At 42.5% G+C, this 27,735-nt stretch overlaps 1 protein-coding gene across 1 annotated transcript in view; it reads right to left on the reverse strand.

Moving 5' to 3' along the window:
* Positions 1-8,323: 8,323 nt before the first annotated feature.
* NWD2 (NACHT and WD repeat domain containing 2) overlaps positions 8,324-27,735 on the reverse strand; it is a 219,331-nt gene continuing 199,919 nt past the window's right edge. Inside the window, exons 4-7 of the mRNA XM_060091553.1 lie at positions 23,443-23,646; positions 21,071-21,215; positions 15,113-15,702; positions 8,324-12,256 (exon numbers count right to left, since the gene is read on the reverse strand). Coding sequence (XP_059947536.1) covers positions 8,324-12,256; positions 15,113-15,702; positions 21,071-21,215; positions 23,443-23,646 — 4,872 coding nt within the window. The remainder of the gene's footprint in view (positions 12,257-15,112; positions 15,703-21,070; positions 21,216-23,442; positions 23,647-27,735) is intronic.

Consider the following 27,735-nt stretch of genomic DNA (forward strand, 5'->3'; position numbering starts at 1 on the left):
AGAAAGAAAAAAAAAAGGCAGGAGCTAGGTACTATTTAACCAAGAGCCAAAAAGATCCCAAGGTTCTGGGTTATTGAAAAAATTGTGGAACTAGGGGAATTTGAAACAGTCCAGGTAGAGGAAACCCAGCTACCAAGAGGCTGGTATTCAATTATTCGGAAACTGGAGTCCATTCCTGGAAGCACAGTCAATGGGCTCTCACGGCACCAAGGGTAGGGCTGTTCCCAGAGCAAGGAGGGCATTACCTGCTCTGCCCTTGGGCTGACACTGGATTCTGGCCAGGGCTTAGCCTGGTTATGTTGCCAGGCTCAGACAGGGACTAGGTGGAAAGTCAGGGGGGATTGCTCCATTCTAGGCTAATGAACATGTTTAGTTGACATGCAAGTCATTGTTTTGTTTTAAATTCCAGATATGCAAAAGCTCTTAGAACATAGCTAAGATTGGGCACCTTGATCTTCAGAGGTCATTACATAACTAAATCTTGAGAACCTCTGATAACCAGGCCCGGGGAACAGATGCCAGGAGATAGAAGCTTATCACATACTTGCTGAATCAAAGAACAGGATCAGAATGGACACAGAAAGCAAAGAAGAGAAAGAAGCCGAACCCTGCCTTCTTGTATCAGTGTCTGCTCCATTTGGCCTCTGTGATCAAGGTAGCTTCCTATAACTGACTCTTCACACTTTAGAGAAATACAAATAACCCCAGAACTCTACTTTACCTTCAGAGCTTGGTTATTGTTTCAGTGATCTGCCTCATGACTGTTAGAATGTTCTACAGACCTGGGTGCTTAGCCTTAGAAGACTTTAACATGTCTCCTTCTTAAAAGAGTGTTAACTGGAGGATTCAATGTGAGAATAAGTGGCAAATATAGAATCTATTGTCTTTAAAAGCAGCAACCACTTTCCCCATCTTTCTCATTTAACTCTCAAGTGTTTCCAAAATAGCGTGTTTACAACCACCCACAAGCCATGGTGAGAAGTGCCATCAGTAATTCTCTCTCACAGTGACAGGAAGAAAATAAACACCCTATTCTTTAATGCTTTGAACCACCTCATGGAACACTGACTTCCTCTAAATTCACTGGGCAAACATCTATACTGCAATGGAAAACAACATGTACTAAACTACTAAAGGGCGTTTTTGTTTTGTTTCTAAGGTGAATTACAGTGCTTGAGGAAAAACAAAACAAAACATTGATTTTTGTCTTTTATCACTGGAAAGTTTGTTCAATGGTGGTTTGTGAAAATCTCACCTCATCTGGACTGCCAAGGTCACTGAGACCCAAGTAATCGACCTGGGAGATACTTGCCTAATTATCAAATATTCAGCCAACAGTGTGTGACCATTTAACCGGCTGCACCTGGGACCCTCCAACACGTGCTGCTTCCTAGCACTGCCGCCTCCCTTCCAAATCCCTACTCATAGCCACCCAGGTCGCCAGCGCCCCAAAGGGGGCAAATCCTGGGACCCAAGAACATTTCAAAGAGACAGCGGTCACCTTCCATTTCCGTTTTACTTAAAAACATTCACATGCTTAAAAATGGGGGAAGGAGGGGGTACTTAGAAATAAGGGGGAAATCTTTTGCAGTTTTCCCAGTTCAAGTTCTCAGGCACTACTGAAAGTTCATTAATAAGATATTTAAAAACAAAAGTGTTTCACACACCAAGTAGATGCCAAGCTTTGCAAACTGTCTTGGTCTTTAGTTTGGGGGAGTTTGTAAAAGTCCCCCCACCTCACCCCATTCTGGATTTCGCCTCTTTCAGAGCCTTTGTTGAATGGCCTGACTTTCCCGAAGCAATCAAACTAAGAACTGCCTCACCTCCCCATACCCCACTTTTTTTTTTTTTTTCCCACGGCAAAGAAAATAAATAAAAATGCCCCGTGAGAGAAATGGGGGAAACCATGCCACAAAACCCGAGTTCCGCGGGAGTCAAGCGCCTGTGCTGCCCGCGGCGGGGCCCGGCGCGCGGGGCTGGAGACTGTCCCTACCTGGGGCCGGGCGGCGGCGGCGGCGGCGGCGGCGGCGAGGTCGCGGCGCCCATGGCTTCGCGGGCCTCGGGCGGCCGCGCCGGGAAACTCCAGCGGCTCAGCGCCGCGGGGATCCGCCGCGCGCGCAACGGCCGCCCCGGCGCACTCATTGGGCCGGCGCGTCACGTGGCCCGGCCGGCGGGCGAGCCTCCCGGGTCCGCGTAACCCTTTACCTGAGCTGCCCGCGCCGCGCCCGGGCCTCCGGAGCGCCACCGCCGACGCCCCCGAGCCCGGGCTGGCCTGCTGGGCGCACCCAAACAGAAAACCCCGGAGCTCAGCCTCTGATCACCGACACCCAGGCTGCATGCCAGCCTCTGCCCGCGCAGGGAAACTTTTTGGTGCCTATTTGGCCGTCGTGCTGCAGGGAGAAGGGAGCTTCCTAAGATTTGGGACGTAAGTGGGGGGAGATACATAAATGCACTCCCTGGCAAATAGATCTGTCCCCCGTTCCCCCCGTGAACTTGTGCTTTTGTCCCCCCCCTCCCCCCAGTGCTGGCATTAGCCTCCTACACCTGGTGTGTGCACTGTCGCCTGCCTTTATGGGATAGATGGTCTGGGTAAGATCGCAGACGCTACTAGAATGAGAATTCCCGGGGAAGTTGCACAGCCTCGCCTGCACCCTCAAGACCGCGGTGGGAGTTCAACGAAGTCATGCTCCCCCGCCCCTCACCTTCCCTCTCTGTTCCTGGGGTGTTGGAACCTCGGCTGCCACACCCCATCTACCCTCCTGAGCTCCATGCCCGTGCTTGTGGCAATCCATGCACTTAAGGTGGGTTGCTTTACTCTAAGAGAGTACTTAAGGGTTGGAGATTGTTTTCACCTGTGCTCCAAAGTGCGTCAGTGTTGGGCTTGGCAGGAAAATGTGTTAAGCTACGGCGCCACCTGGCTTGCCCTCTTCTCTCTTTCCCCTTCATTCATTCGGGGAGAGTCAGGATAAAACAGGATGCTGGAGAAGCAACAGGGCAGAATACTGTTTAAAGATGGACACACTGCCCTTAGTTCTTAATGTGTCCACTCTAGTGATTCCAGCGCCATTTACACGACAACATTTGTCACGCTTTATGGGGGAAAACTCGTTTTTTGAACCTTTCCGCTTGTGTAGTAGCTGCATGCTTTAAAACGACAGATTTACAGGGGACGTTGTGTGCTGTTTTACATCACTTTCTGATAAAACTCTTTGTCACAATAAAGGACCCTCTTGTCCAACTTCTAGCCCATGCTTTAGAAATGTCCAATGGTAAGTTTATCAGTTGGTTATTTTGACCAGTTGGTATTTATCTTGGGTTTTAAAGTGTGTTTCCCAGACTGGTAGAATCAGCATCATCTGGGAGAATTTAGTAAAAATGCAGATTCTTGGATTCCACCCCAGACATATGGATTCAAAGATAGTGGAATCAGGGAGGGTGAAGTAATCTGTGTTTTAACAAATGATGCACCACCACCCTGAGTCTGCTCATGCAGCTGGCTAAGTTACCCTCATCTACTAAAGGCTGGGATTCTATAAAGCCACAGGTGGTTGTGTTATTGGTAACCTCAAATTACCAGTTTTACATAATTTGTCATGTTGATACACTGAAACTGAACGCTTTGATGTGTCTGTACAAAGTGTAATCTGTATTTCATGCAGCTCACATGGAATGCCAAATGGAGCTCAGAGGGGGACCCTCATAAAAAATAAGGAAGGGCTTCCCTGGTGCCGCAGTGGTTGAGAGTCCGCCTGCCGATTCAGGGGACGCGGGTTCGTGCCCCACTCGAGGAAGATCCCACATGCTGCGGAGCGGCTGGGCCCGTGAGCCACGGCCACTGAGCCTGCATGTCCGGGGCCTGTGCTCCGCAACGGGGGAGGCCACAACAGTGAGAGGCCCGCATACCACAAAAAAAAAAAAAAAAAAAAAAAAAAGGAAGAAAAACCTATGGTTTCTTCATGCGTGTGGGAATGAAACACCATGATTCACTTAGTTTTTTAGGTGTGTTTATGTTTTCATTGGCATATAAATTGTTCTCCGCTGATGAGTTACGGAAGCTAAGAAAGCTAATTTGTTTGAGTGGATTTGTCAGTATAGTTCTAAATTTGTCAATATAGTTCTAAAGAAAAGAAGAGACAAACTTTTTTTTTTTTTTTTTGTGGTACGCGGGCCTCTCACTGTTGTGGCTTCTCCCGTGGCCTCTCCCGTTGCGGAGCACAGGCTCCGGACGCGCAGGCTCAGCGGCCATGGCTCACGGGCCTAGCCGCTCCGCGACATGTGGGATTTTCTCGGCCTGGGGCACGAACCCGTGTTCCCTGCATCGGCAGGCGGACTCTCAACCACTGCGCCACCAGGGAAGCCCGAGACAAACTTTTTAAAAGGTTATGGTATTGGCTTACATTATAACCAAACGAGTGCCATATTAGGCATTTTAGACTTTTGAGAAAGAGATTACTGGTGGGATTCTTTATCTTTAGCTCAGGTTTCTCCATTGGATAGATCGCGTATTACCAATTGCCTGCGTGGATGTCTTAACCTTTAAACTCTCTGGGTCCAACGTTATTATTTCCCTCGTTTTCATCTCCTGACCTATTCCTTTTACATTTGTAACTCTACTCTCCACTCAATTTCAGTTGGAACTGGAAATAGAGTTTTCCTTCTCTTTCATCACCCACCTCAATCAGGGACGTCCTGAAGTCACTCTTCTTAGCAATTTCACTGCCACTGCCCTAAGATCAAGTTCTTATACTTTCTATCTCGGGTCTTTGCAACAGTCTCTTTACTGGTCTCCCAACTTATGGTCTCTTTCATCTCGAATCCATCTGACATATTACTGCCCCAGTCATTTTAACATAGCATTTCAACTAGGCCATTCCCCTTCTCAGAAAGTTTTTCATGATTCCCTATTGGCTACCGAATAAAGTTTAAAATCCCCACATAGCATTTGAAGTCATCTAAGTATACTTTGACGCTCCCTGTATACTTTGAAGCTCATGCAGCTTCCTCCACCTGAACTGTCTTTCTGACATTCTGACAGCTAAGTCCTGCTTATCCTTCAAGCCACTGCTCTCTGTCACCTCCTCTTGGCCATCCTGTTTGATTCCCAGTTAGAGTTAATTGCTCCTCTGCAGCGTATCTTCAGTACCTGGCTTTCACTTTTCACTTTTTTTTGTTTTGGCTAACAACTTTTTTTAAAATCACAGTCTGTCTTACATCCAATTTAGTTGCGCCTCCCTTAGATTATAGGATTCTGGAGGGCAGGGGTTGTGCGTGACTAATTTTTAAATCATCCTAGGCATAGCATAATGACTTAGACATAGCAAGCACAGTGTTTGTTATGTTCTTGACCCTAGGAAGGAAGATATTTATTTAAACAGCAAACTCCATGTATATGAAATGCTTTTATGCAAATAATAATGATCCTCTCCTCTACATTTTCTCTGAGAACCAAACTTCATGTACTACACATAGAACTTGTTTCCTGTTTTCCTATTAAGACTGAAGTCCTAGAAGGTATAAACTATTTATTAATCTTTGTATTCCTGGCAAAATGTATGCCGAAGTAAATATTTGTTGGATGAATACTGCAACTATTGCAGTTACGGTTATACCTGAAAATCCTGGGAGTTTGCAAAGACCTCCAGTGATTTTCAGAGCCTAGCCTGGCCTCTAATCTTCAAATTAGAAAATATCTTCTAGGTCGTTAGCAGTAAGTTCCTGCTGGATACTCAATGCTTTGTTTTTACGTGCTTTGAGAAGTTAACAACAAAAAAAATTGATGGTGTATTGAAATCCTGTTCAGCGATTCCCTCTGGACCTCTGTTTTTAGGTTTCTTCATCTGTACATTTGGAATATTAAGAGTACCTACCTCACATGGCTGTTGTGAAGATTACATGGCTTAGCACATGCAAAGCTCGTGTACAGTAAGCACTCAGTAAGCATGAACAATTATTATTATTATTACTATTATTACTGAAGATCTCTAACTACATCTGCCAAAGTTGGGGGAGAAAAACAAACACCACACAAATCTAAGTAGTTTATCTTTTATTCATACAAACAATACATACACAAGACTGTACATTTTTTGAAGACTGCAATAATTTTCTAGTGTAACAACTGTGTAATAAAATTTAACTAAATGTAACATTTATGAAAATATAGATCTCTGATTGGGTAATTCTTCCCAACAATACAAAGTTTACGTAAAAACATTCAATATGAGCTATCAGTTGCAAACAAGTTAGGAAAAATCATTCAAGTCACTTGTTAAACTCTGTTGGCTGTTACACAGAACATTCACACACTACATTTAATCCATCTAGACATTTATTTCTTAGAAATGTGTAGCATGGAGGTCCAACTGATAATGACAGGAATAAGAATGTGTTGCCTCCGAAGAGCTAAAAAAAAAAAAAGCATTGACTCAAACAGTCAACTCCACGTGGTCTGTACGTGGGCTGAGCCTTCTCTGGGCTACCACCTCCCTGGCTGGTAGCTAGACCAGGAGGAGTATACTGAAAAAAAAGTCTATCACTAGGGAGTGGGTGTTTATATTGGAATCACATCTCTGTATGCTTACCTGTCAAGCCGCTTTCCAAATGGACATACAGTTGGCTTGGATTCCCGGTGGGTTAAATCACTTTGTTTCTTGCATTAGCATTAACAATTAAGATGTCACTCTCTTTTTTTCTCACATTTCTCCCCCACATCCCTATGAGAGCAATAGCAGGAGCTATCACTACCCTCATTCTGCAGTTTACAAAAACAATACTTTTGGGCGGTTAAAAGATCTGTCTACGAATACTGGATGAGTTCATGGCAGAGCTGGACTGAAAGCAAGTCAGTTCCTTGTTCATTATTCTGTCTTCTCAAGTCACCACTGTCCCTTTCAAACCAAACCAAACTAAACCAAACCACCACTACTGATGCCCTTTGGAAAGGCATCCAAGGACATGCCATGAGGAGGATAGGGAAGGAAGAAAATCACTTTCCCCTTTTGAGATGTAATATTTTCTTTTAAATAGGAGGAGTAGTTTTTAAAAACATTAAATACCAATTTCACAGCTTCTGCTTTGAAACAGATAAGACTATAAAAGGCTCTAGAGAGTCCTCAGGCAGAAAGGGTGACAGATAAAGAAGGATACATACAGTGTGTAGAAGTAAGAAAGTGATTATAAACAGGGACAGTAAAGAGCCTTTGGACACCCTTAAGATTTACAGAATATTTTAGCACAAAGACAGGCATATTCAGTTTGTCCCAGAGTATTTGGTCAGCTATCTGCGTTTTACACAGGAAAGAGGAGGAATGAGAGTAAGGCAGATGTCATCAGTATTCCATAGATGGCATGTCGAGAAAGCTTTCCTTCTATTAAGATTTACTGCAGGGATTTAGGAAATAATTTATGCTTCGGTACAACTGACTTCCATAGCACAGCCTTTTGTTAGTACAATGATAGAAATGAACAGGTGTTTTGGCCAAATTTGTAATGCCCTTTCTGTAACTCTTTTTACACCCAGCACAAATAGACTTTTCAAAATGACATGAAAAGATTGTGGTTTCTTATTAAATGTGTTCTTCTGTAGCCCAGAAAATAGTTTAAAAATCATGTGTTCCATTATACAGAAACCCTTGCATGCAGTTGTCACAAATGTATTTTAATGAAGACCGACTCTGTGTGTTCTGTAGCCCTATGATAGCAGTAGGTAGCTCTTGCCCCAGTCAGTCTGTGGCCTCACACTTCACATCCTTTCTCCTGGGAAACTGGGAGTGCATCTGGGCATTTTTGTTACATTATTTTGCACCTTTAGACCTTCCATCTGCAGACTGGATTGACACAGTTGTCAGGATCATAAAATGTAAGGAGAGATTAAGGCTGTGTTTACTTATCCACACAATCACTTGAAGTCCAACAGCAATTTGTGTTTACAATTTCAACCAGTTGCTATAGAACTAACTTCAGTCCAAATGGTCTCTATGTAGCTCTAGCCTTTCTCATCTGGACAATGGGATGAGTTAAGCTGCTTCTTCCCATCCAGTTAATTTAAAAACTACCCTCTAACTTCCAGTTGATATAGCCATGTAAATAGGATTTGTAGAAATTCTCTGTTAAGACATCATTCCTGGATACACTTTGTCAAGAAGACCAACCTCACAACCAATTTCACATTTCTGTACATTTCATGAGCATGGCAATAATTAGCATTGGGACTCCAGCATCTTTCCTGTCCTTTAAGAATGAGTGTTTATCATCTGGGATACAGAAGATGCTTTTTTTTTCTTTTACATATTATGCATTTCTGCTGAGCAGGAAAAACATTTTGTCAGTTGTCAGGGGCATAGCTGTGGCCCCTGGATTCCAGGGCAGAGCACACCCGGTCATAGCAAGAGTTGTGTTTCTTGGAGGGCGTCGCCTCGTTGGGTTCCATGGAGTCACTCACTGTGATGGGACTGTCTCTTGCAAAGACCTCAGTGGACTCTCTCCATAAGCAATCCACAGACATTTTAAAACAGTAACTATTACACTTTGGCCTGGATGTCTGTGTCGCATTATTGAAAATTTGTCTGCTATTTGAAGTGGCTATTTTAATTTTCAGTGCAGCATCTACACGGTCCACCACTGTGTATATCCCTATACTGCCGTCATCAAAACCCACAATGATGTTCAGGTGACGCTGGGAGAGGGCAAGAAAAGTTGGAGTTTTGTAAAGGGAGCAAGCACCGATATTTTTGCCATCGGCCAGTCTCATGACAATCAAACTGGATATCGCACCGTTTTCATCCTCTTCCTCCCCATTTCGGAAACAAATATATACCAGGTAGCGACCGTCTCGAGACAACCTGTGCCTCCAGATGACCCCAGAGGCATGAACCACCCGTAACTTACCGCTGTGTAAATCCAGCACGTTGATATTTTCATCTCCCCTGGAAATAATGCCTAGCTTTCCATTGGGGGAAATTTCAAAATCCTCTAGATTTTTCAGGAAGTTGTTTGGAAGTTGCACACGGCGACAGATCACTTCATCTGTCAGACTCCAGATATTCACCGTCTCGGCTGACGTGATAAACACAATGATGTCCGGACAATCGGGGATCAATTTAAAATTCACAATGGTGGTGCCGTCTTCACAGCAGACCTTCTTGGTGATGCTTCCTGTCCAAAGACTGACTGCCAGCACCTTGCTTTTGGTCATGCCCACCACGAAGGTATTTGCAGAGGTTATGAAGGCATTCTGCAGAGTGGTCAGGATGTTGCATACCCTGTGGCCTGTGGCCAGTCTCCAAACCCTGGAGGCATTTTCCTCACAGAGAGAGACCACGAACTGGTCATTGTGCGTAATCAGCAGCTGAGATATTCTCTGCCCATTAATTCGGAAGAGGTTTTCACCGCTGCTGGTATGCCAGACGTATTGGCTGCTCTTGTCATCTGATGTCACCATGACGTCTCCAGAGGATGTCAACACACAGTGTTCAACTATTCCTTCATGCTTAAATACTGCTTCAAGGAACCCACTGCTGAAGTTCCACTTGTGAACACAATCGGAGCCATCGAGGGAGTAAATGATTTCCCCCCTAGCGGGTAACACCAGACTTTGAATGGGTTTTCCAGTCTTATCTATGTTGGACATAGCTGTGATTATATCTATGTCCCAGATAGAAAGAACACCACTGGTGGATAAAGATAGCAGCATGTTGTGATGACTGGATTTCACCAACTTGACTATGGTACCTGAGATTTCCTGTAAGCTCGCCATACACTGTCCCGTGTCCCGCCTCCAGAAAAACACGGCTGAGGTGTTTTCCATGGTCGCAATGATGCAGTCTCCATTCTTGGACAGCACAGCCGATATAAAGCGTTCGTTGTGCTTCGCTCTGAACTTTTCAGCCACCTTCCACATACCGGTATCTAAGAGCTCAATACTGAGGGCTTTACAGATCAGAACTGCACTTTGGTCCTCTGAAAGTTCAATGCTGACCACTTCACTATCTTCTCTTCGGCAGTCAAAGTCATCGGTCAGCTGGGGGTTGGAGATGTCCTCAATGTTCCAAACAGAAAGGCTTCCCTCACTATCTACCATTACCATTTCCTGAGCTGTGTCCAAGATAAGAAGGAACTTCACAAACCCACCTGAAAATTCAGATGTCACTGTACATAACTTTTCTCCACTCCCTAAATGGAAGATGGTAGTGGTGTTCAGGTACTGTCCACAGAAGGCATACACGCCGTCCAGAGAGCACTGGACACAGGTCACTTCGTACCAGCAGTGGAACTGGTAAAGGGGCCATCCGTAGAGCAGATCGATGACAGTGACATCTTTGCTGGCTTCGAGCCAGGCCAGAGCGTGTTTGACGGACAGTGTAAATCCATTGATGTAGGTGGAGCCGCTTCCATGCTTGGTCCCTTTGATTTCCACTTCAGACAGGAGGCAAGAATTTACATTGTCGTAAACCAACAAGGTGTTATTTGTCGTTGCCACCACAAGATACTTTTCGTCACTGGTGAGTTTCATGCCCAGGATGACAGACTGGGCTGTCGTGATTTGCCTGAGTAGTTGACGCGTTTCCACATCCCACGTGCTGATGGAACCGTTTTCTAAAGCTGTGAGCACCGTACTGGGGTTACAGGTGGGCAGAATCTCGGTGACGTGCAGGTGACTAGATGACAAGGGAAGACGCTCCGGGCTATAGGTCACATCCATGGATGAGTGTAATGGCACGATGGAGCAGTATTTGGGCCCATCTTTGTCGCATTCTAAAAGAAGGTGTCTAAGTTTGGGCAGGGAACTCACGACGGGCAGCAGTCTTTGCTGAAGCTCTGCAGAAAGGGAGCCGGGGAACGCAACGACCTTGGTTTTGATGCTGCGGAGGGTGCTCGCCAGGAACTTCAGCTCCTTCTCCTGCGAGCAGTTGTAAGCCAGCTCGATGTCCAAGAGCACTTTGTCAAACTGGCCAATTTTGATCATGGTGTAAAGCCAGCTGAAGTTCATTATGATGCCGTAGAGCAGGTCATCGGTTTTCCCACACCTTGTCAGGTGGTGCAGGAGCTCACACATTTTCCGATGGTTGACGAAAAAGATGTCAGGCTCCAGTGGGTTGCACTGAAAGACCCAGGGCTGGTCCGGGGCCTGCCTGTCAAAGGAAGCCTGCTCTGTGAAGTGCTTTTCCTCCTCAAGCAGGCTTCTGCTCTCCAAGTCAAGGCAGCCATTCAGGTAGGGGTCTTCAAGGCAGAAAGCTTTCCTTCTGCCCCCTGACCAGACCCCCAGGAAATAGTCTGCCAGGATGGTATGCATTTCATGCAGGTCACTGTTATCCTGCAGATATAGCTTCTGGGCTATGAGCTGCAGGTGTCTGTTGGCCCAGACCAGGAGGGTGATGTTCTTCACGTGTCTCTCGATTAAGTATCCACTGAGCCCCTCCTTGAGCCTCGCGATGTACAGGTAAGGTACCCTCAGTGGATTGCTGGGCCTGGCGCTCTCATTGAGCTCATTCATCACGCTATTGTCAAGGGCCAGCACGTCTTCCAGCTCCATTTCACTCAAACCCATTTTGGCCATGGTGATGTAACCTAGAGCCCGGGAGACGAGTTGCTGCCCACACTTCCTCTCCAGGGAGCAGAAGAGCTGCTCTATGCTTTCGTGCACGGTGACACAGAGGGAGGATTCATCGACGTCTCTGTGAGATCGCCAATTTCTCACCTCCCTAAAGGTCAGGTTCACAAACATGGGCAACGTGCACTTGGAGAAGGCGTTGTTCACGTAAATCTGCTGGCCCGATGTGACCTTCCTTTTGACCCGCAGCAGCTGGTGTTTGAGCACCTGGCTGCACATCTTCCTGTCCCGGGGAATCAGCTCGATGTAGTTGTCTTCTTCGTGGATAAGGCACCTTAGTTTCTGTAGGATCCCATGTTTGTTGGGCAGCGTGGAGAGGACAATCCGGACGAATCGGGGAAGGTGAACCGGGAGCCACCAGAGCTTCCTGGCCTCGTGACTCTCTGAGAGCTGCTCCAGGGCATCGAATATGACCACGAGGGGTCTCTGCAATGAAGACTCATTCAAGAGGTTTATAAATAAGTCACGGAGGTCATGGATCTTCTTAGGGTAGCTCTGAACCAGGCACCGGTAGTTCACGGCCAACTGTTCACAAACACTTAGAAGGAGAGTCCTAAGATCAGTACTCATGTCTGTGGTTCCTAGAAACCTCACGACTATGACTGGGTCAGATTCTGGTCCTGTGTCTTCATGTAGCCAGCCATAAGCCTAAAACATAAAGGTGGTGTTTAGAATGGAGACATATATTCACATGGTCACATGCAGCAACACTTCCCCTCTGCAGAGATCAGCCTTCTGGTAACCCTGACCAGGCAGAAAGTACCTTAGAACCAGGAAGTGGAAAAACCTGAGATGGTCAGAGAGCTCTCAGAAAGCTCATGCACTAAAGTCTGTAGGTGAGACCCTCAGGATCCCTCTACTAAGGGTAATAAAATGGTGATCACAGTGTTGGTCAATCACAAGGCAGAATTTAGCTTGTATTCTAAAAGTTACAAAGCATTTCACAAACTGTAAACCTGAATATCTAGTATGCTTAGTTTCTCATCACTGAATTTCCATTTCTTGGCATGGTTGTTGGCACCTGGTTGGTGCTTGGTGAATATTTGTTTAATGAATAGATTAAGTAATGACCTACATATTATACTGAGTCAAATATTTTCCTTAATTGAGATCACGTAAGGCTATATATGTGGCTGACCACATTTCCAGTTAATTAGAATGCAATAAAAATACTCAGCACTAAAATGATACTGAATATAATCTTGTATGATTCAGAGACATTTTACTCTATTGTGATGCTATAGGGTCATCATTATGATTATTTTTTATCATTACCATAAAAATCTATATAATGCTGGTTAAACAAGTTTTGCTGAATTTGTGCTTTATAACAGACAGTTTACTATATAAACAGGCAGTCATCAGGCCTCATATTGTCTCTCTGTAGGGCACATGGGATTACAGTATCATGTAACAGAAGAGGAAACCAAGGCCAAAAATAGCTTGCTTGGAGTTAAATGATTACCAAGAGATGAAAATGGAGTAGAAGTCATATCTGACTTTCATTCTAGTGTTCTCTCTCTCCCACTCTCCCTTTTTAAATTGTATAGTTAAAGAGATAAAGTATATGGAGATAAAGTATATGAGGGGGTGCTAGGTTTAATATTTTTCTGTCTGGAAAGGTAAAGACAAAAAAGGATATGATCAAAGTATAAAACACTCCAAAGTATATTTTTAGGGAGAAAATACTTTTCAGTAATCCTTGGAATTCACCGAGGATACTTCTTAGAAAAGGACATATTATTTAATACATTAAGAAGTAAGTTTAGGGCCTCCCTGGTGGCGCAAGTGGTTGAGAGTCCGCCTGCCGATGCAGGGGATACGGGTTCGTGCCCTGGTCTGGGAGGATCCCATATGCCGCGGAGCGGCTGGGCCCGTGAGCCATGGCCGCTGAGCCTGCGCGTCCGGAGCCTGCGCGTCCGGAGCCTGTGCTCCGCAACGGGGGAGGCCACAACAGTGAGAGGCCCGCATACCGCAAAAAAAAAAAAAAAAAAAGAAGTAAGTTTATGAAACTTGGTTCCCCAATTGGTAGTTCAGGTTAAAGTATGAGTAAGTTTAGAAAAGATTCATGGATGTCAGTTTCAGAATGAACTGTAACAGGAAGTTAAAACTGGTACTAGTGTCACCCAGTTTAGACAATAGATACCGCATTCAGATAGAAGCTCCAGCCCGTCTTGCAAGACTTGAAAGGGAGTTTTGAAAATTAGTTTTGCTACCTTTGATGGACTACCCACCTCCAGCCTGAAAAAGAGATTCAAGAGGCCAAGGAAAAAGTGGGAGATGAGGATGCTGTGGGTTGTATCTCTCACCACCCCACTCCCAAAGGGAAGGGCTGAGAGATGCCCACCCCTCACTTCTAGCCTAGGGAAAGGGGCTGCAATGGACCACTTTCAGGATGTCCCCTAGGGCTTGGGAGACATGGCCATCTGTATCTGATGACATCTGAGGAATATGGAGGTTGAGTGAGTGAGGCCGGCTAGCTGCTCTGACAGAGGAGTGATAGAGAGCTGCCGTATTGGAGCTGGAGTTTCTCAGGGCAAAACAATACCTGAGTGTTTCCCATGTATCATATGTGGGCCACTGGCAAGCGTGAGCTGACGAGAGTTTCTGTCATTTCTGTTTTCCCAGGTCTAAGGGGGTTTGCTGGGTTGTGGAGAGGCTCTTGGGAGAAAGATACTAGAAATGTGTGCTGCTGGACGCATAGGAGCTATGGAGGTGACCAGCTAGATAGAAAACCAATGCAGTTCCCTGTGTCACCCTAGGGAACTGTAGGTGAGAGATGCTCAGTGAGGACAAGGTAGGGGATGGGGGAGGGAAAGGACCTTTGGGAAACCATGAAAAGGCCTCAGAAGAAATGGGAGGAAGTGTAAAACGCCAGGACCAGAGTGCCGAACCCAGGTCAGAACAGTACTGGTCATATAAGAATGTTCTGGCTACCTTACCTTTCCTACATCCCCTAAACCACAACCCCACAGGGGTCAGAAGTGCAGTTGGGGTTAGGGACAGAGGGGAAGAAGTGCTGTGTGCTGAAAGAAAAGAGAAAATGGCCATGTCCCTATTTCCCACTGGAGGTGCCTTGTGTATGGTCGACCACAGCTCGGGCAGGGAGATGAAGTTTTAATTATCATCTTTGACTGGACATAGTAATTGCTGAACTGAGATGGAGTTAATATCCAGAAGCGATTGGAGTGCTTGTCTTTGCTGAGAGTGATGAGAAGAGTTGTGAGATCTGCCCTAGTTTCTGTCTAGGTGAGAACTAGCCCCATAACATGAGTTTGAACAGTAAGAGCCAAAACAAAGCTATTCTAGAATTGGACCCCGTGAGTCTTATTCTTTCAGTATAACTGTTATACCAGCAAAAGAGAAACACTGAAGTATCCATTCCTAAAGGACCGATTATAATTCGGATAGTAAACACAGAAAATGGAAGTGAATTTGATCAGTTGATCTTTTCCCCGAAGTAAAAGTTTTTACAAATATACATGTAAAAGAATAGGCTTTTACCTTCTTTGCTACTTCAGCTAGCAGAAGGGTCTTCCCAGTGCATGGTCCACCGTATATAATAAGAGGGTTGAAGTGCCCGGTTTTGCTTGGAAGAATGTATTTATGCACGATGTTTAGAGATTCACATTTGTACTCGTAGAAGGAGGCATACGTTTTACATAGTGATGAATGCTGAAGGATTTCGTCGTAGAGTGTATCAGTTTCTGTGTCAAAATTCTGTTGTACCGTGGCCTGAATTATGTCAATCATGTCCTCATAAAATTGTTTACCGAGTCCTTCTATGTAATGGTTTTCTATTTCTTGGGAATAGCCTAGTTTCATGTCACAATGAGTAACAGATGTGTACACTCTCAGATTAGATGACGCAACAATGGTAGGAATAAATTCATCCCGGAGTTTTATCAGCTTCTCTTGGGCTTCTGGGTCCCGAATAATCCTTGGTTCTGCTCCAGTTATATCCATGTATTTTCCCATCTCTGGGATTTTCACGAAACGCTCAATGTTAGCAATTTTCCTAATATAGCAAACACATTTCTTCAGGAATGCTGGAGTTTGCTTCCCTAGAGCGAAGTCAAACTCATCCTCTATAGCTGAAAGAAAATACAACAAGGAGTTTATTGTCTAGAACAAAGATGCAACGCACCCACGCTCCGAGCGCATAACTCTCAAGTCACTAGTGGTAGTTTATTTTGCTTACAGTGTGTAGCAGAGTCGTCTCTAGAATAATTTCTCAATTCCTTAATTTCCTATTTGTCTTTTCCTAAACAGCCTGGAGCCCAGAACAATGGGTTCTAAATAAAATGATTTTATTTCCTCCGCAACCTGAGGGAGAGGTTGAACATAAGCATAAGGAAGAAAGCATACCAAGCTTATGGTTGACTCTTTTAAGTTCCTGCTTGGCTTCCCTCCCAGACTTCAGGAGTTCTAAGGGTGGAGAGCAGGCACCGACTGGGGCCAGGAGAGAATGAGGAAGAGGCCAAGTGATGTATCTAGTCTATTTCTTCCTTCTCAGTCTCTCCTTACAACGTGGTTTCACCATTTTGTTTGAGATGCATTGCACCCCAGACAGATACGTGGAAATAAAAATATAAAAACGGGTTCAAAATATAATTATGTGCTGATTTTATTTATCCATTATCCATGTCACTGTTAAATACTGTTATATCCATCAGAGCAGGTACAGAAAAATGACTTAGCATTTAGCTTTATTTCTTGTGAGAGAAACCATGTTAGGGCTTATAATACATATGTTTACATAAAAGTAAATAAGCATTCTAAATCATTTGAGGCCCCATAAGAACATTTAAAATTGGATCAGTAGTAATAAAAATATCATTTACACATGGTTTTAGGGAAGTCAAATAAAAAATAAATAAAATAATTAAACCAATGGAAATGAATTTTAAGGCAAGCAGGCTTTTAAAACGGGCTGCCCTCCCTTCCTCCCCTGCCTTTCTACTTTTCTTCATCCAGTTGGTCTTAATCGAGCATCTACTATGTTCCAGGTACACTGCTAGTTTCTTAGGATACAATGGTAAGAGAAAACTGAGAATGTTAAAAAAAAAACCAAAACGCTTATGAAGCCTACAGTCCAGTGGAGGATGGCAGACATGAATCACAGAGTCCCACAAATAAATGTATTATGATTATTTTTAGGCCCGTGAAGGTGAATAACATGGTGCCATGAGAGCAAACCCACCTGGAGGTCTAACCCACTTGGAGAAGTCAGGGAAGGCTCTCTTAAGGGGGTGACTACTGGGCTGGGATCTGGTGGAAGCATGGGGGGAGGGGTGGGTCTGGCCGTAACTGAGGACATCTCAATGTGCTGGCCACAACGCCGACATTGAGCAAAACCTAGAGCATAGATGTATTCTCTAGAGTAACTATTAAGTAAGGTGGGAATTTTATTTTCAAATGGTGCCTTTTAGCAGAACTTCTGTGATACTGTTTTTTTCCAGTAATGATAGCAATTGATAAAAATTTGTGACTTAAGTAAAAAAAAAACATGTGTATAGCCACCAGTGTTGAATGAGCTGTGCCATTCATATCAGTATGTTTTACAAAGGGTTTTATTCAGGCAAGTTGGTTCAGGAGGTCAGTTAAAGGAGCTTTTATAACATATGTCTGCTCTTCTTTTTATAGAAGATTAAGAACTTGTTATAATGTAGACAGGGGAAGATGTAAGAAATCTGGACATCATGAGCTCCTGCAGAAAGCAGCCTTTGGCCCATCTCTTTTCCAGCCATCCGGGTACAATGCTAGGGGCACACTAGGTTAGCCAGTGCTGTGTACCGAGTAACATGAAGAGAAAGGAGGTGATCCACCTGCAGTATCTATATGTAATGGATGATAATTAGAGAGATGCACTGTCACCCCTGACTCCCAGAAAACAGACCAACTGTAACCTGACTTTGTTATCACCTCCATGGAAACAGAGTTCCAATCAGGCGTGTTGATCATAAATGCAACATGAAAAGAGATACAGACAAATCAAGCTGGTAGAACCCATCCAAGCTTGGCTCAGGGGGATAAAAAGAGGCTGTATGCAAGAATGTCTGGTTGATAAATACACCTGAATAAATGAGTCATGTGAGACAAAATCAACTCTGTAGAGTTATTTTTAGAAGCAAAGTGCATCCTCAACATTTTGGGGGACTTTTATTAATAATTCCTGATATTTATTTGTCAATGAATATTATAAGCTTCCCCCTTACTAGAATAATGTATTTGTTTTCTGTCTTTGCATTTTCCTTAATATCCTAAAGTTTAACCATCACAGAACCTGATGAAGGTAACACTAGGGGGAGATTCCCAGCCCTGGCAACTATCATTCATGAGACATTCAGCTCTCTACTATTCCCAAGACCACTCAGTTGCGGCATTCACAATAGGGCACTGTTTTGGAATCTAATTTACTTCTCTTCCTTTCCTGTTATTTAAAAAGGTTAAACTGGAAGTGTTGTGAAAAAATACATTCAAATATAAATAGTACACATTTCCAGGTTCTATCTGGTATGCTTAAAAATATTAAAGTGATATTGTAGCATAAACCCTGACGTTTTGGGGGGGGTTTGTTTGTTTGTAATATAAGTGTCTGACTTGAGCTTTGATTGCTGATGCATCCACTTCAATGATGGCTATCTTGAATAAACTCATTACCAACCACACATACAGAGCCAGGCCACCTCCATTCACTGAGGTTCCTTTGTTTTAGAGATCTTGGTTTATTTCAGTAATCACTGAAATTTTGGGCCACTTGTTTTTTCTCTTCCTGTGCTTTAAATTCCCGCTCTTATGTTTTAAATTCACCAATAAAGAGTGAACCCAGGAAAAGCAAAACCCGATGTCTGCGCTCTCTCTCTCTCCTTGTGACCTTGCTGTGTGACCCCAGGTGTGCTGTGTAATTGCCAGCTCCTGTAAGTAATAAGGCTTTATTTTTTCAAAGTTTCCTGATGGTGATTGCCGAAGGGTATCTTGCAATCATAGTAAGAAGCACAAGGGTTGGTCTAACCACAACATTGGTTATTGATAGGCTGGAGAGACAGGCACAAAACAAATACACTCTATTCATTTCAAAGAGTTGGCCCTTCTTCAGCAATTTTCATTGTGCAGACATTGTCTTAAAATGAGTTTGGAATGTAAAGTGAATAAAAATTTCATGATTATGCATATCTTTAAGATGTAACCCCAAGTAGAAAATAGTCCTCGTGTAGTAGTTCATATTACGTAGTATGAGATTATTAATCTTCATATGGCTATCCATGTGGACCATGTTCTTTAGTGTGGAGAAAATTAAGAGAATGTGTTTGCCAATGAATATTTGAACACTTGAGCTGTCTGACTCTAAGCGAGAGGATACCCTCCCCTAACTGGTGTCTCTTACATCAAGAATAGGAAAGTTTTTGCTCTTGGTATTTTTTTCCTAATACAGCATATTTTTAAAAACTGGGTAGTTCTGCCCTTGATAAAGGTGAAGAACCAGGGCTTCTAAATGGGTCAAAAAGATCCCAAAGGAATCGGGATATATGTTAACCTGTATATTCTAAAGATAGTACTTATTCCTGCCAATTTTAGTACTTTTAGGGAGAACTAAAATAAGACCTAATTTTTTGACAGCTTCAGGAGAATGAATTTGTCAAAATTATATATAATTTCTCTGAGCCTGAAATACATGTATATCCAAGGAGAATGATATCAAGTGCTTCTTCAGTTTTCACAAACGTTTTGCTACATCATTCACAAAACCAGTCTGAAAATGCAACTACTGTTGCTTTTTCTTCAATAATTCTTTACTATCAACTCTCAAAATAAATGCTACTTAACTGATTCCTTTTACCCAGGTGTGTTTGTCCCCGGAAACTATGACTGACATATTTCTTCAGATATGTGGTTTCCTGGGCAATTCCTCAAAATAAAGCCTCTTTTCCATGGCTGAGAAAGGCCCACAAGTGAGTCTCTGCTCGGTAGCTGGGGAGACATTTACTTTAAGGTTAAATTAGATCCTGCCACTCCCTTACTTCCCAGCCTCCGATGGCTTCCCATCTTACCCAGTGTTGGAAGAAATTGTCACAGGTATGGGAAGTCATTCTGGCTTACACATGGTTTGGCTTGACGTTTATGCTAACTACAACAGCCTGTCTTCTGGCCTGTCAAACATGCATTGTACATCTGATTTAACCACTAAAATCTGATTTAAGCATTTAAAAATCAAGACGGAATAACTGTGGTTCAGGCATTCAAAATGGAGCCGGCTGGCCATCGTGGATGTGCTTTCAGACATGTTCCTGTATCACTGAGAACTTGAATTCTCTGAGCTGTATCAGACTCAAGGATACAAGGATATTGTCCTTCTTAAAACAATATCTGCTAGCATCTGCCTAGGTCTCAAGGTCTCGCCTTGTACCTGTGCAACCACTTCAGACCCCGACCACTCCTTATTTGACAAGCATCCTGACTTCTTGCCAGCTCCAATTATGATTCTTGATAAATGACTCATGTGACTAACTGTAACTTTGTGATTTTTGCCTATATAAGCCTCCCCCATTTTGCAGTCAGGTGGAACACAGTTTAAGTACTTCTTAAATCTGTCTCTTGGGGTATAGTCCTCAGGCTCAGATAAAATTCTTTTCTATTCCTATTATAGATTGTTTATTGATTATTTCTGTTGACAGCAGAATAAAACACAAGGTCCTTATTATGGCCTGTGCCCACCTTCTGACCTCGTCTCTCCTTCTCCAAGCCTGGCTACCTTTACCTTCTTCCTGCTCCTAGAATTTGCTAAGCACATTCCTGTCTCAGGGACCCTGAACCTGGTCATCCCTCTGCCTGGAATTCTCTATTTTAGATATGGCATTGCCGGCTCTGATTCGTTCTGTCATTTGGCTCGAAAGTCATTTCCTTACCGCCTGCCCCATCTAAATCTGGACCCCCGCAGCCTTCATCAGTCCCTATTATCCTGTTACTGTGTTTTGTTTTATTCGTAGCACTTATCCTTTCTGAAATGATATTGTTCATTTATCTGATTACTTGCCCATCACTTATCCCCGCTGCCCCCACTAAAAAAGTAAGTTCCAGGAGAGGAGAGACCTTGCCTTCTTTGTCACTGTTGTAGCCCCAGTGCCTGGCATATAGTATGCACTCAATAAGTGTTTGCTGAGTGAGCCAAGTAAGTGAATGAATGAGCAGCTCAACTGAGAAACACTGGCAGAGTCTGGTCTATTATATCCAGCCTCCTCTGTGCTCTTTTAAAGTCACATTTTTGGAGAATGCCTCAAGTTAAGTAAAGGCTTATCTTTGAATAAAAAGAATACTTGCCTCTCCAGGAGATGGAAACATGTAGAAAAATTAAACTTCATCGGGCAGTAAATGCAACTAAATTTGCAGAACCATAAAAGGGAAGCAGCGAATATATCTATTATTTATCTATTCCTCAGTTTACTGAAGATGCATAAAAATTACCTGAGAACAGGTACCTCTTGGCTTGGCTGTGTTTCATTTTCCTCTTTTCATGTAACAGTTTTACAGCAACCTTAAATACCCTCTTGATCTCATCTGATATCTCTTGCCAGGTCTTCTCATTCTCAGCATTGGCAGAGGGCTGCATCTATGGAAGTGTAAAAGTGAGATACTGGTCTTAAAATCATCATAGAAAACCCAGTATTTAAGAGCAAGAGAACTATTGTTATTTGAAAGTCTACTATATGCCTTATCATGATAGGTGTCTAACAGACAGTATCTCATTTCCTCTCCCCAGTACCCTGAAAGTGATGTGAACTTGCCCAGGTGACACAATGGTGTGAATCCAAACAGGATTTGTTTGTCGGGATTTCTTAATATACCATGTATTTCCTGCTTGAGTTTTGATACAAATGTCATAACAAAATCATATCTTCACTACCCTCTAAAGAGGAGAGACAGTTAAAGGGAAGGTACTCGTGTTACTATTTAATTGTCTTTAGTTGTTTCTTTCTTGTTTATTTTTATAATCCTTTAGGAAATAAAATAGGAGTACCTACCAAGAAAGTAACATTTATAGAGTCTTGCTGATAATCTTATTGAAGCATTCATTTACTTAACAACAATTTATGCAGATATATCATGTGGGGTTTAGAGAAAAATTGAAGTTTCCCTAGACGATCATGGAATCAAATGAAGAAGGAACAACTAAAGCCAATTAAATAGTAATATATGTGTAAGTTTTACAACTTTGTAAAACTGATTTCTTGAGGTACCATGTTTTCTGATATCTACTTTACCAGCTACTACCTTTACTTCTGGCATATTTACCTAAGGGAATGGTTTGGGGTTTACCCCAATATTCATCTCCATAGTCTTGCAGATAATTACTTTGAAAAATGCATGTGAGGAAGAAGAAAAATCGAGGAATCTGACATGATTTCATTTTGCATGGAGAACATGCTGTATGTTAAACGTCAGAATGACAAAGACGCAGGGTTCTTTTTTTTTTTAACTTTTAATTTTATATTGGAGTATGGACACAGGGTCCTTAAATGAAGAGATGTTGCTAACCCAGGGCTCTTCTCCTCTCAGAGCTGCCTGGGTGCTGAATGTATCAAGGATGTTCTCTTTGGAAGAGGGATGATAGCTATGCCTTCTTTTCATCTCTAAAATGTCTGTGCAATGAATAGTCCCACCCATTTTCTCTACCTCCTTCATTCAGTTTCGGGGGACACATGATTGATACATTTGGGAACCAAGTTGGAGAAGAGACAATGCTAATGTTTCCATCATATTCACGCAGACTCAACCTCACTGCAAGATTCGCACAAGAATATAAATTAACAATGTACGAAATGTTAAAGGAACTTACTGAATTAAAACACTAGAGACTATAAAAAACAGCTAGGCAGATTTTTAAAAGACCCCCCCCCCAAAAAAAATCTTTCACAAGTTAAAAATATAACTCTTGAACTTGAAAACTCAAGCATGAACAGAGTGGACACAGCTGAAGAAGAAAATTGATGAACTGGAAGAAAGATCTAAAATAATTTTCTGGACAGCAGCACAGAAAGATAAGGAAATTGACAATGTAAAAGACAATTAAGAGACATGGAGGATACAGGTACAAATTATTATATATAGAATGGATAAACAACAAGGTCCTACTATAAAGCACAGGGAACTATATTCAATATCTTGTGATGAACCATAATGGAAAAGAAAATGAAAAAGAATGTATGTATATGTATAACTGAATCACTTTGCTGTCCAGCAGAAATTAACACATTGTAAATCAGCTATACTTCAATAACATTAAAAAAAATAAAAAGTAAAAAGTAAACAAATTTTAAAAAGAGACGTGAAGAATAGACTGAAGCAATCTATTGTACATCTAATTAAAGAGCACAAAGGAAAGAACAGAAGGAATAGAGGAGGGACATTATTTGATGAGATGATGGCTGAGAAATTTCCAAAACTGATAGAATGCATGAATTCGCAAATGTAGGAAGCACAACACACACCAATCAGAATATATATAGACACGTTATAGTGAAATGAGAAAAATACAAATATTTTCAGATAAACAGAATTTATCACTAATAGACCTCCATTAATGGAACTTCTAAGAGATATACTTCAAGAAGAAGGAAAAGACCCAAGCAGGAAAGTCTGAGATGCCAAAAAAGAAAGGTGGATTAAAAATTAGAAGATTTCTTAGCTTTGGATTTAGTTGTTAAAAGGAAATTTAGGGTCCAGGGTAGAATAATTTTCTGTCTACTGTGCCTTTTCTGTGGCGAAAACCACCCCTGGGTGACGTAAACTGTTTAAGTCATGGAGAGAAACATACTTTGGAGAGAAAGATAACTTACTGCATTTTTATTGCTTTTCAGCATTTCCGATTTGGGTTTGAGGTAATAAGCTGCTGGCACCGAGTTCTCGTCCCGACAGTACCACTCTTCCAGTAACTTGGTCTCCAGCTTCGCCTCTATGGCAGCATCCAAAATCATTTCAAACTCTGACGCTTCAACTTCTCCAGGGATTCGGATGTTCCCATATTTTTCACCTAATAGTCCCTGTGTATCACCGAGAAAGTTCAGTTTAGTGTATCACCAAGAAAGTCCATTTCAGTATTCATAGCATATGGCCACTCAATAAATATTAATAAATAGATAACAAGTTACTTTGTTCTATCCATTGTCTCTTTTAATCACAGTGGATACGTTTTCACATGGATTATTTCATAAGTAAAATTAGACCATTTATATTGTAGTATAATAAATTCACATACTGAGATTGCATATCATATTAGACAAACCAAAAATACAGAATTTTGTCGCAAAGAAATTTTCCCAAAGTTTATGTAACCTAACAAAGGTTGTCTATTTTGAAATTTTGTTTGTTTGTTTGTAACAAAGAAAAATGACATGCTGGACTCTATGAAATATCAAACATGTAAACTCACACACAAAAAAATTGCTTTGTATAGAGTTTATAGTCTAATTCTAAGCCCCAGATTTACACAGCTACAAATGAAAGAAGTATGAGATTGCTGAATGTGATGTCACTATAAATCACATAAAGTTTCCACTGGTAACTGGAAAAAACTTCAAAATATAAACAAGGTATCATTTTCTTCCTATTGAACTAGCAAAGGAAAACACATGCTCAGTGTCATGTGGACATGTGAGAAAATACCTCTATACAGCTGATGGTTGTATAAATCGATCCAATATTTCTCTGAAGGGCAGTCTGGCTATATGTACTAAAAGACTTAACATACATGAGTTTTGGCAATTTTTCTTCTGGAAATCTGTCCTTAGAAAATAATTAAGGATGTACAAAATGACTTAGCATATTTATGCTGAACCTGTTTGAACAGAAAAGGGTTAAACCTAAGTGTCCAGCAAGGGGGAACATTTAAATACATTTATATATATTTCGGTACCTCTATTCAAAGGATATGCCTAATTATGTTTTAGAACTGTATGGATGTAGAAGGATGTTTATAATATACTGTTAAGTGAAAAGGTAAGTTACAAAACAGTACATATAAGATGAATTCAATGTTGTATATATATCTTATATACATATGAGAGAGATCGTATATATTTGTAGACATAAACATAACACATACACATAGAGATTTTATAAGAATACACAGCAAGGTTACTCATGGCTATCTTTCGGTGGATGGTTTTGAATTTACTTTGGTTGTTTTATGAATTTATTGCTTTTTTATTAAAACTGTTTTTTGCCATACATATATATTATTTTGTAATGAGATAAACAACAGGTATTAAAATTTTTTAAAACCGATGATGCTGTCTATCCTCGTTTGTGGAGCAACATTTTCAAGGCTCCTCTAAGTGTTTGCTTAAGCCCATGTTCTAAAAATGTGGTCCTCAGACCAGCAGCATCTGTGTTACCTGGGAATTTGTTAGGCTTGCAAGTTCTCAGGCCCATCCGCAGACCTTCTGAATCAGAAACTCTGGTCATAGGGCTGAGGAATCTGTGTTTTAGTAAGCCCTCCTGGTGCCTGAACCACTGACTTAAGCTAACAAAAATATTAGCTTATATAGCACCTGGTATTTCAATTAATCTTCCATGTCTTATCTAGTAGAAACAAGGAGGGAGCATACAGAACTCTAACAAAGATCTATACTATCCAAGGCAAGTTGGTCTGCTTTATAGTATCAATGGGAAGATTTCTATTTAACTTGTGGGCATCTTCATCCTTTCCTCCTGTTGACTAGCACCTTTACCATAAACTTCCAGCCTTGTGTATCCGTTGGAAGGAGAATTGTGGTTTGGCTTCCTTGTGGGCATGTCTTACTACCTCTGCAACCCACAGTGTTCTTTTCATCTCACATAGTCAGGTGAGGGAATAAAAGTCCTGGGTAGACCCTTTTCCAAAATAAATTCGTGACCTAAACTCTACTACAAGATAGTAAGCCCCGTGAGGGCAGAGGGCAGAACTGTTTATTCCTAGCACATAGAAAATATTAAAAAACATATTTGTTGAATAAATGAATGAACCAAGACAGAGAAAGAAATCCTTAGTATTTGTACTATTCTTATTTGAAACTTCTTCTTTTATTCAAAGATAATATTTCAGATCTCAGCAGATAGAGTAACAATTTGGGAAAGTACCAGTTTTGTCAGCAACCTTCACTTCAGCTCTAAACGCCAATTAAGAGCACTTTTATTTTATTTTTATTTTTTTTTAAACATTTATTTATTTAGTTATTGGCCGCATTGGGTCTTCGTTGCTGTGCGTGGGCTTTCTCTCTAGTTGCGGCGAGCGGGGCCTACTCTTCGTTGCAGTGCACAGGCTTCTCATTGCAGTGGCTTCTCTTGTTGTGGAGCACGGGCTCTAGGCGCACAGGCTTCAGTAGTTGTGGCACATGGGCTCAGTAGTTGTGGCTCGCAGGTTCTAGAGCGCAGGCTCAGTAGTTGTGGCTCACGAGCTTAGTTGCTCCGCGGCATGTGGGATCTTCCCGGACCAGGGCTCAAAGCTGTGCCCCCTGCGTTGGCATGTGGATTCTCAACCACTGCACCACCACGGCAGTCCTAGAGCACTTTTATTTTAATCTGCATTTGTTTTGGGCTATTCTTGACAACAGGCTGTATGCAACAAAAATAATATTATTTAGAGTTGTTTTTCACTTAACAATTCCTTTTCTAAAATCTTTCATGTTAAACTTGGGTAAATGAGCAGACATGCCCTCTTACTCTACTACAGATACAGAGGGAGATGATCTTTTTAAGGGTAGCCAGCTTGGTGACTATCCTATTCATCTTGGCTAATTCTGGATAAGGATAGTCAGCACCCTCAGTCAGAAATATCTCTCATGGGGACTTCCCTGGTGGCACAGTGGTTAAGAATCTGCCTGCCAGTGCAGGGGACTCGGGTTCGATCCCTGGTCCAGGAAGACCCCACATGCCACGGAGCAACTAAGCCCATGTGCCACAACTACTGAGCCTGCACTCTGGAGCCCAAGAGCCACAACTACTGAGCCTGTGTGCCACAACTACTGAAGCCTGCACACTCTAGGGCCCATGCTCCACAACAAGAGAAGCCACCGCAATGAGAAGCCCGCGCACCTCAGCGAAGAGTAGCCCATGCTCACCGCAACTAGAGAGAGCCCGCGTGCAGCAATGAAGACCCAACACAGTCTAAAAATAAAATTAAAAAATAAAATAAAATTAAAATTAAAAAGAAAAATCTGTCAGGAAGAGTGAGGTTTTAGTACTGGGAAGAATTATCCAGCAAACCTACCTGGGCAGGGAAGGGACTAAGTGGACTTCTAAGCAGTAGAAGTTGGACTTTTTGGAGGAATCCCCAAAGGCAAACAGTGGAGTTTGGCCACTGGGTGAAGGACTTGGTGAACAGGCAAAACATTAAATATGGGATTTAGTAATTGACAATTCTTCATCGATAGCCAATGAAGCCCAGGAATATGATGGACCCAGCAACCAAGATCCAGGGCAACACCAGCTGGATTTCAGGGATGAAGTGGGAAAGAGGACAAAATAGTGACTAGTGAAACAAGGTCATGTCCCAGGGAAGGACCATCATCTCTGTATTAGCAATTTACTGTTGGTTCTTCATCTTTGCTCTGCTCTAAATAAGGCTGGTCTCAGAGTCTAGGGCAGGATCAAATTTATGGATCAATTTCTGAAATGTGCTTCATGATGACATGCACCTGGATCAACCAGGGTGTTTGTTAAAATATAAGCTACAAGATCCCTTCTCTGACGGAAGGACTACAGTGCTTGGGGAGCCCAGGAATCTGGGTTTTAAAATGCGGTTACAAATGAATCTAGAATTTGAGGTCCACTTGCTATGGGCAATGCAAATGTGGTCTCATGAGTAATGGTTAGCAAGCACCAAAGGGACAGGACAGAGAACACAGCAGATCATTACAAAAAATCGAAGGCTATTTAAAAATAATTATTTGAGGGGCCTCCCTGGTGGCGCAGTGGTTAAGAGTCCGCCTGCCGATGCAGGGGATACGGGTTCGTGCCCCGGTCTGGGAGGATCCCATATGCCGCGGAGCGGCTGGGCCCGTGAGCCATGGCCGCTGGGCCTGCGCGTCCGGAGCCTGTGCTCCGCAACGGGAGAGGCCACAACAGTGAGAGGCCCACATACCGCAAAAAGA

Source organism: Mesoplodon densirostris, chromosome 1 (assembly GCF_025265405.1).
Source record: "Mesoplodon densirostris isolate mMesDen1 chromosome 1, mMesDen1 primary haplotype, whole genome shotgun sequence".
Lineage (NCBI taxonomy): Eukaryota > Metazoa > Chordata > Mammalia > Artiodactyla > Ziphiidae > Mesoplodon > Mesoplodon densirostris.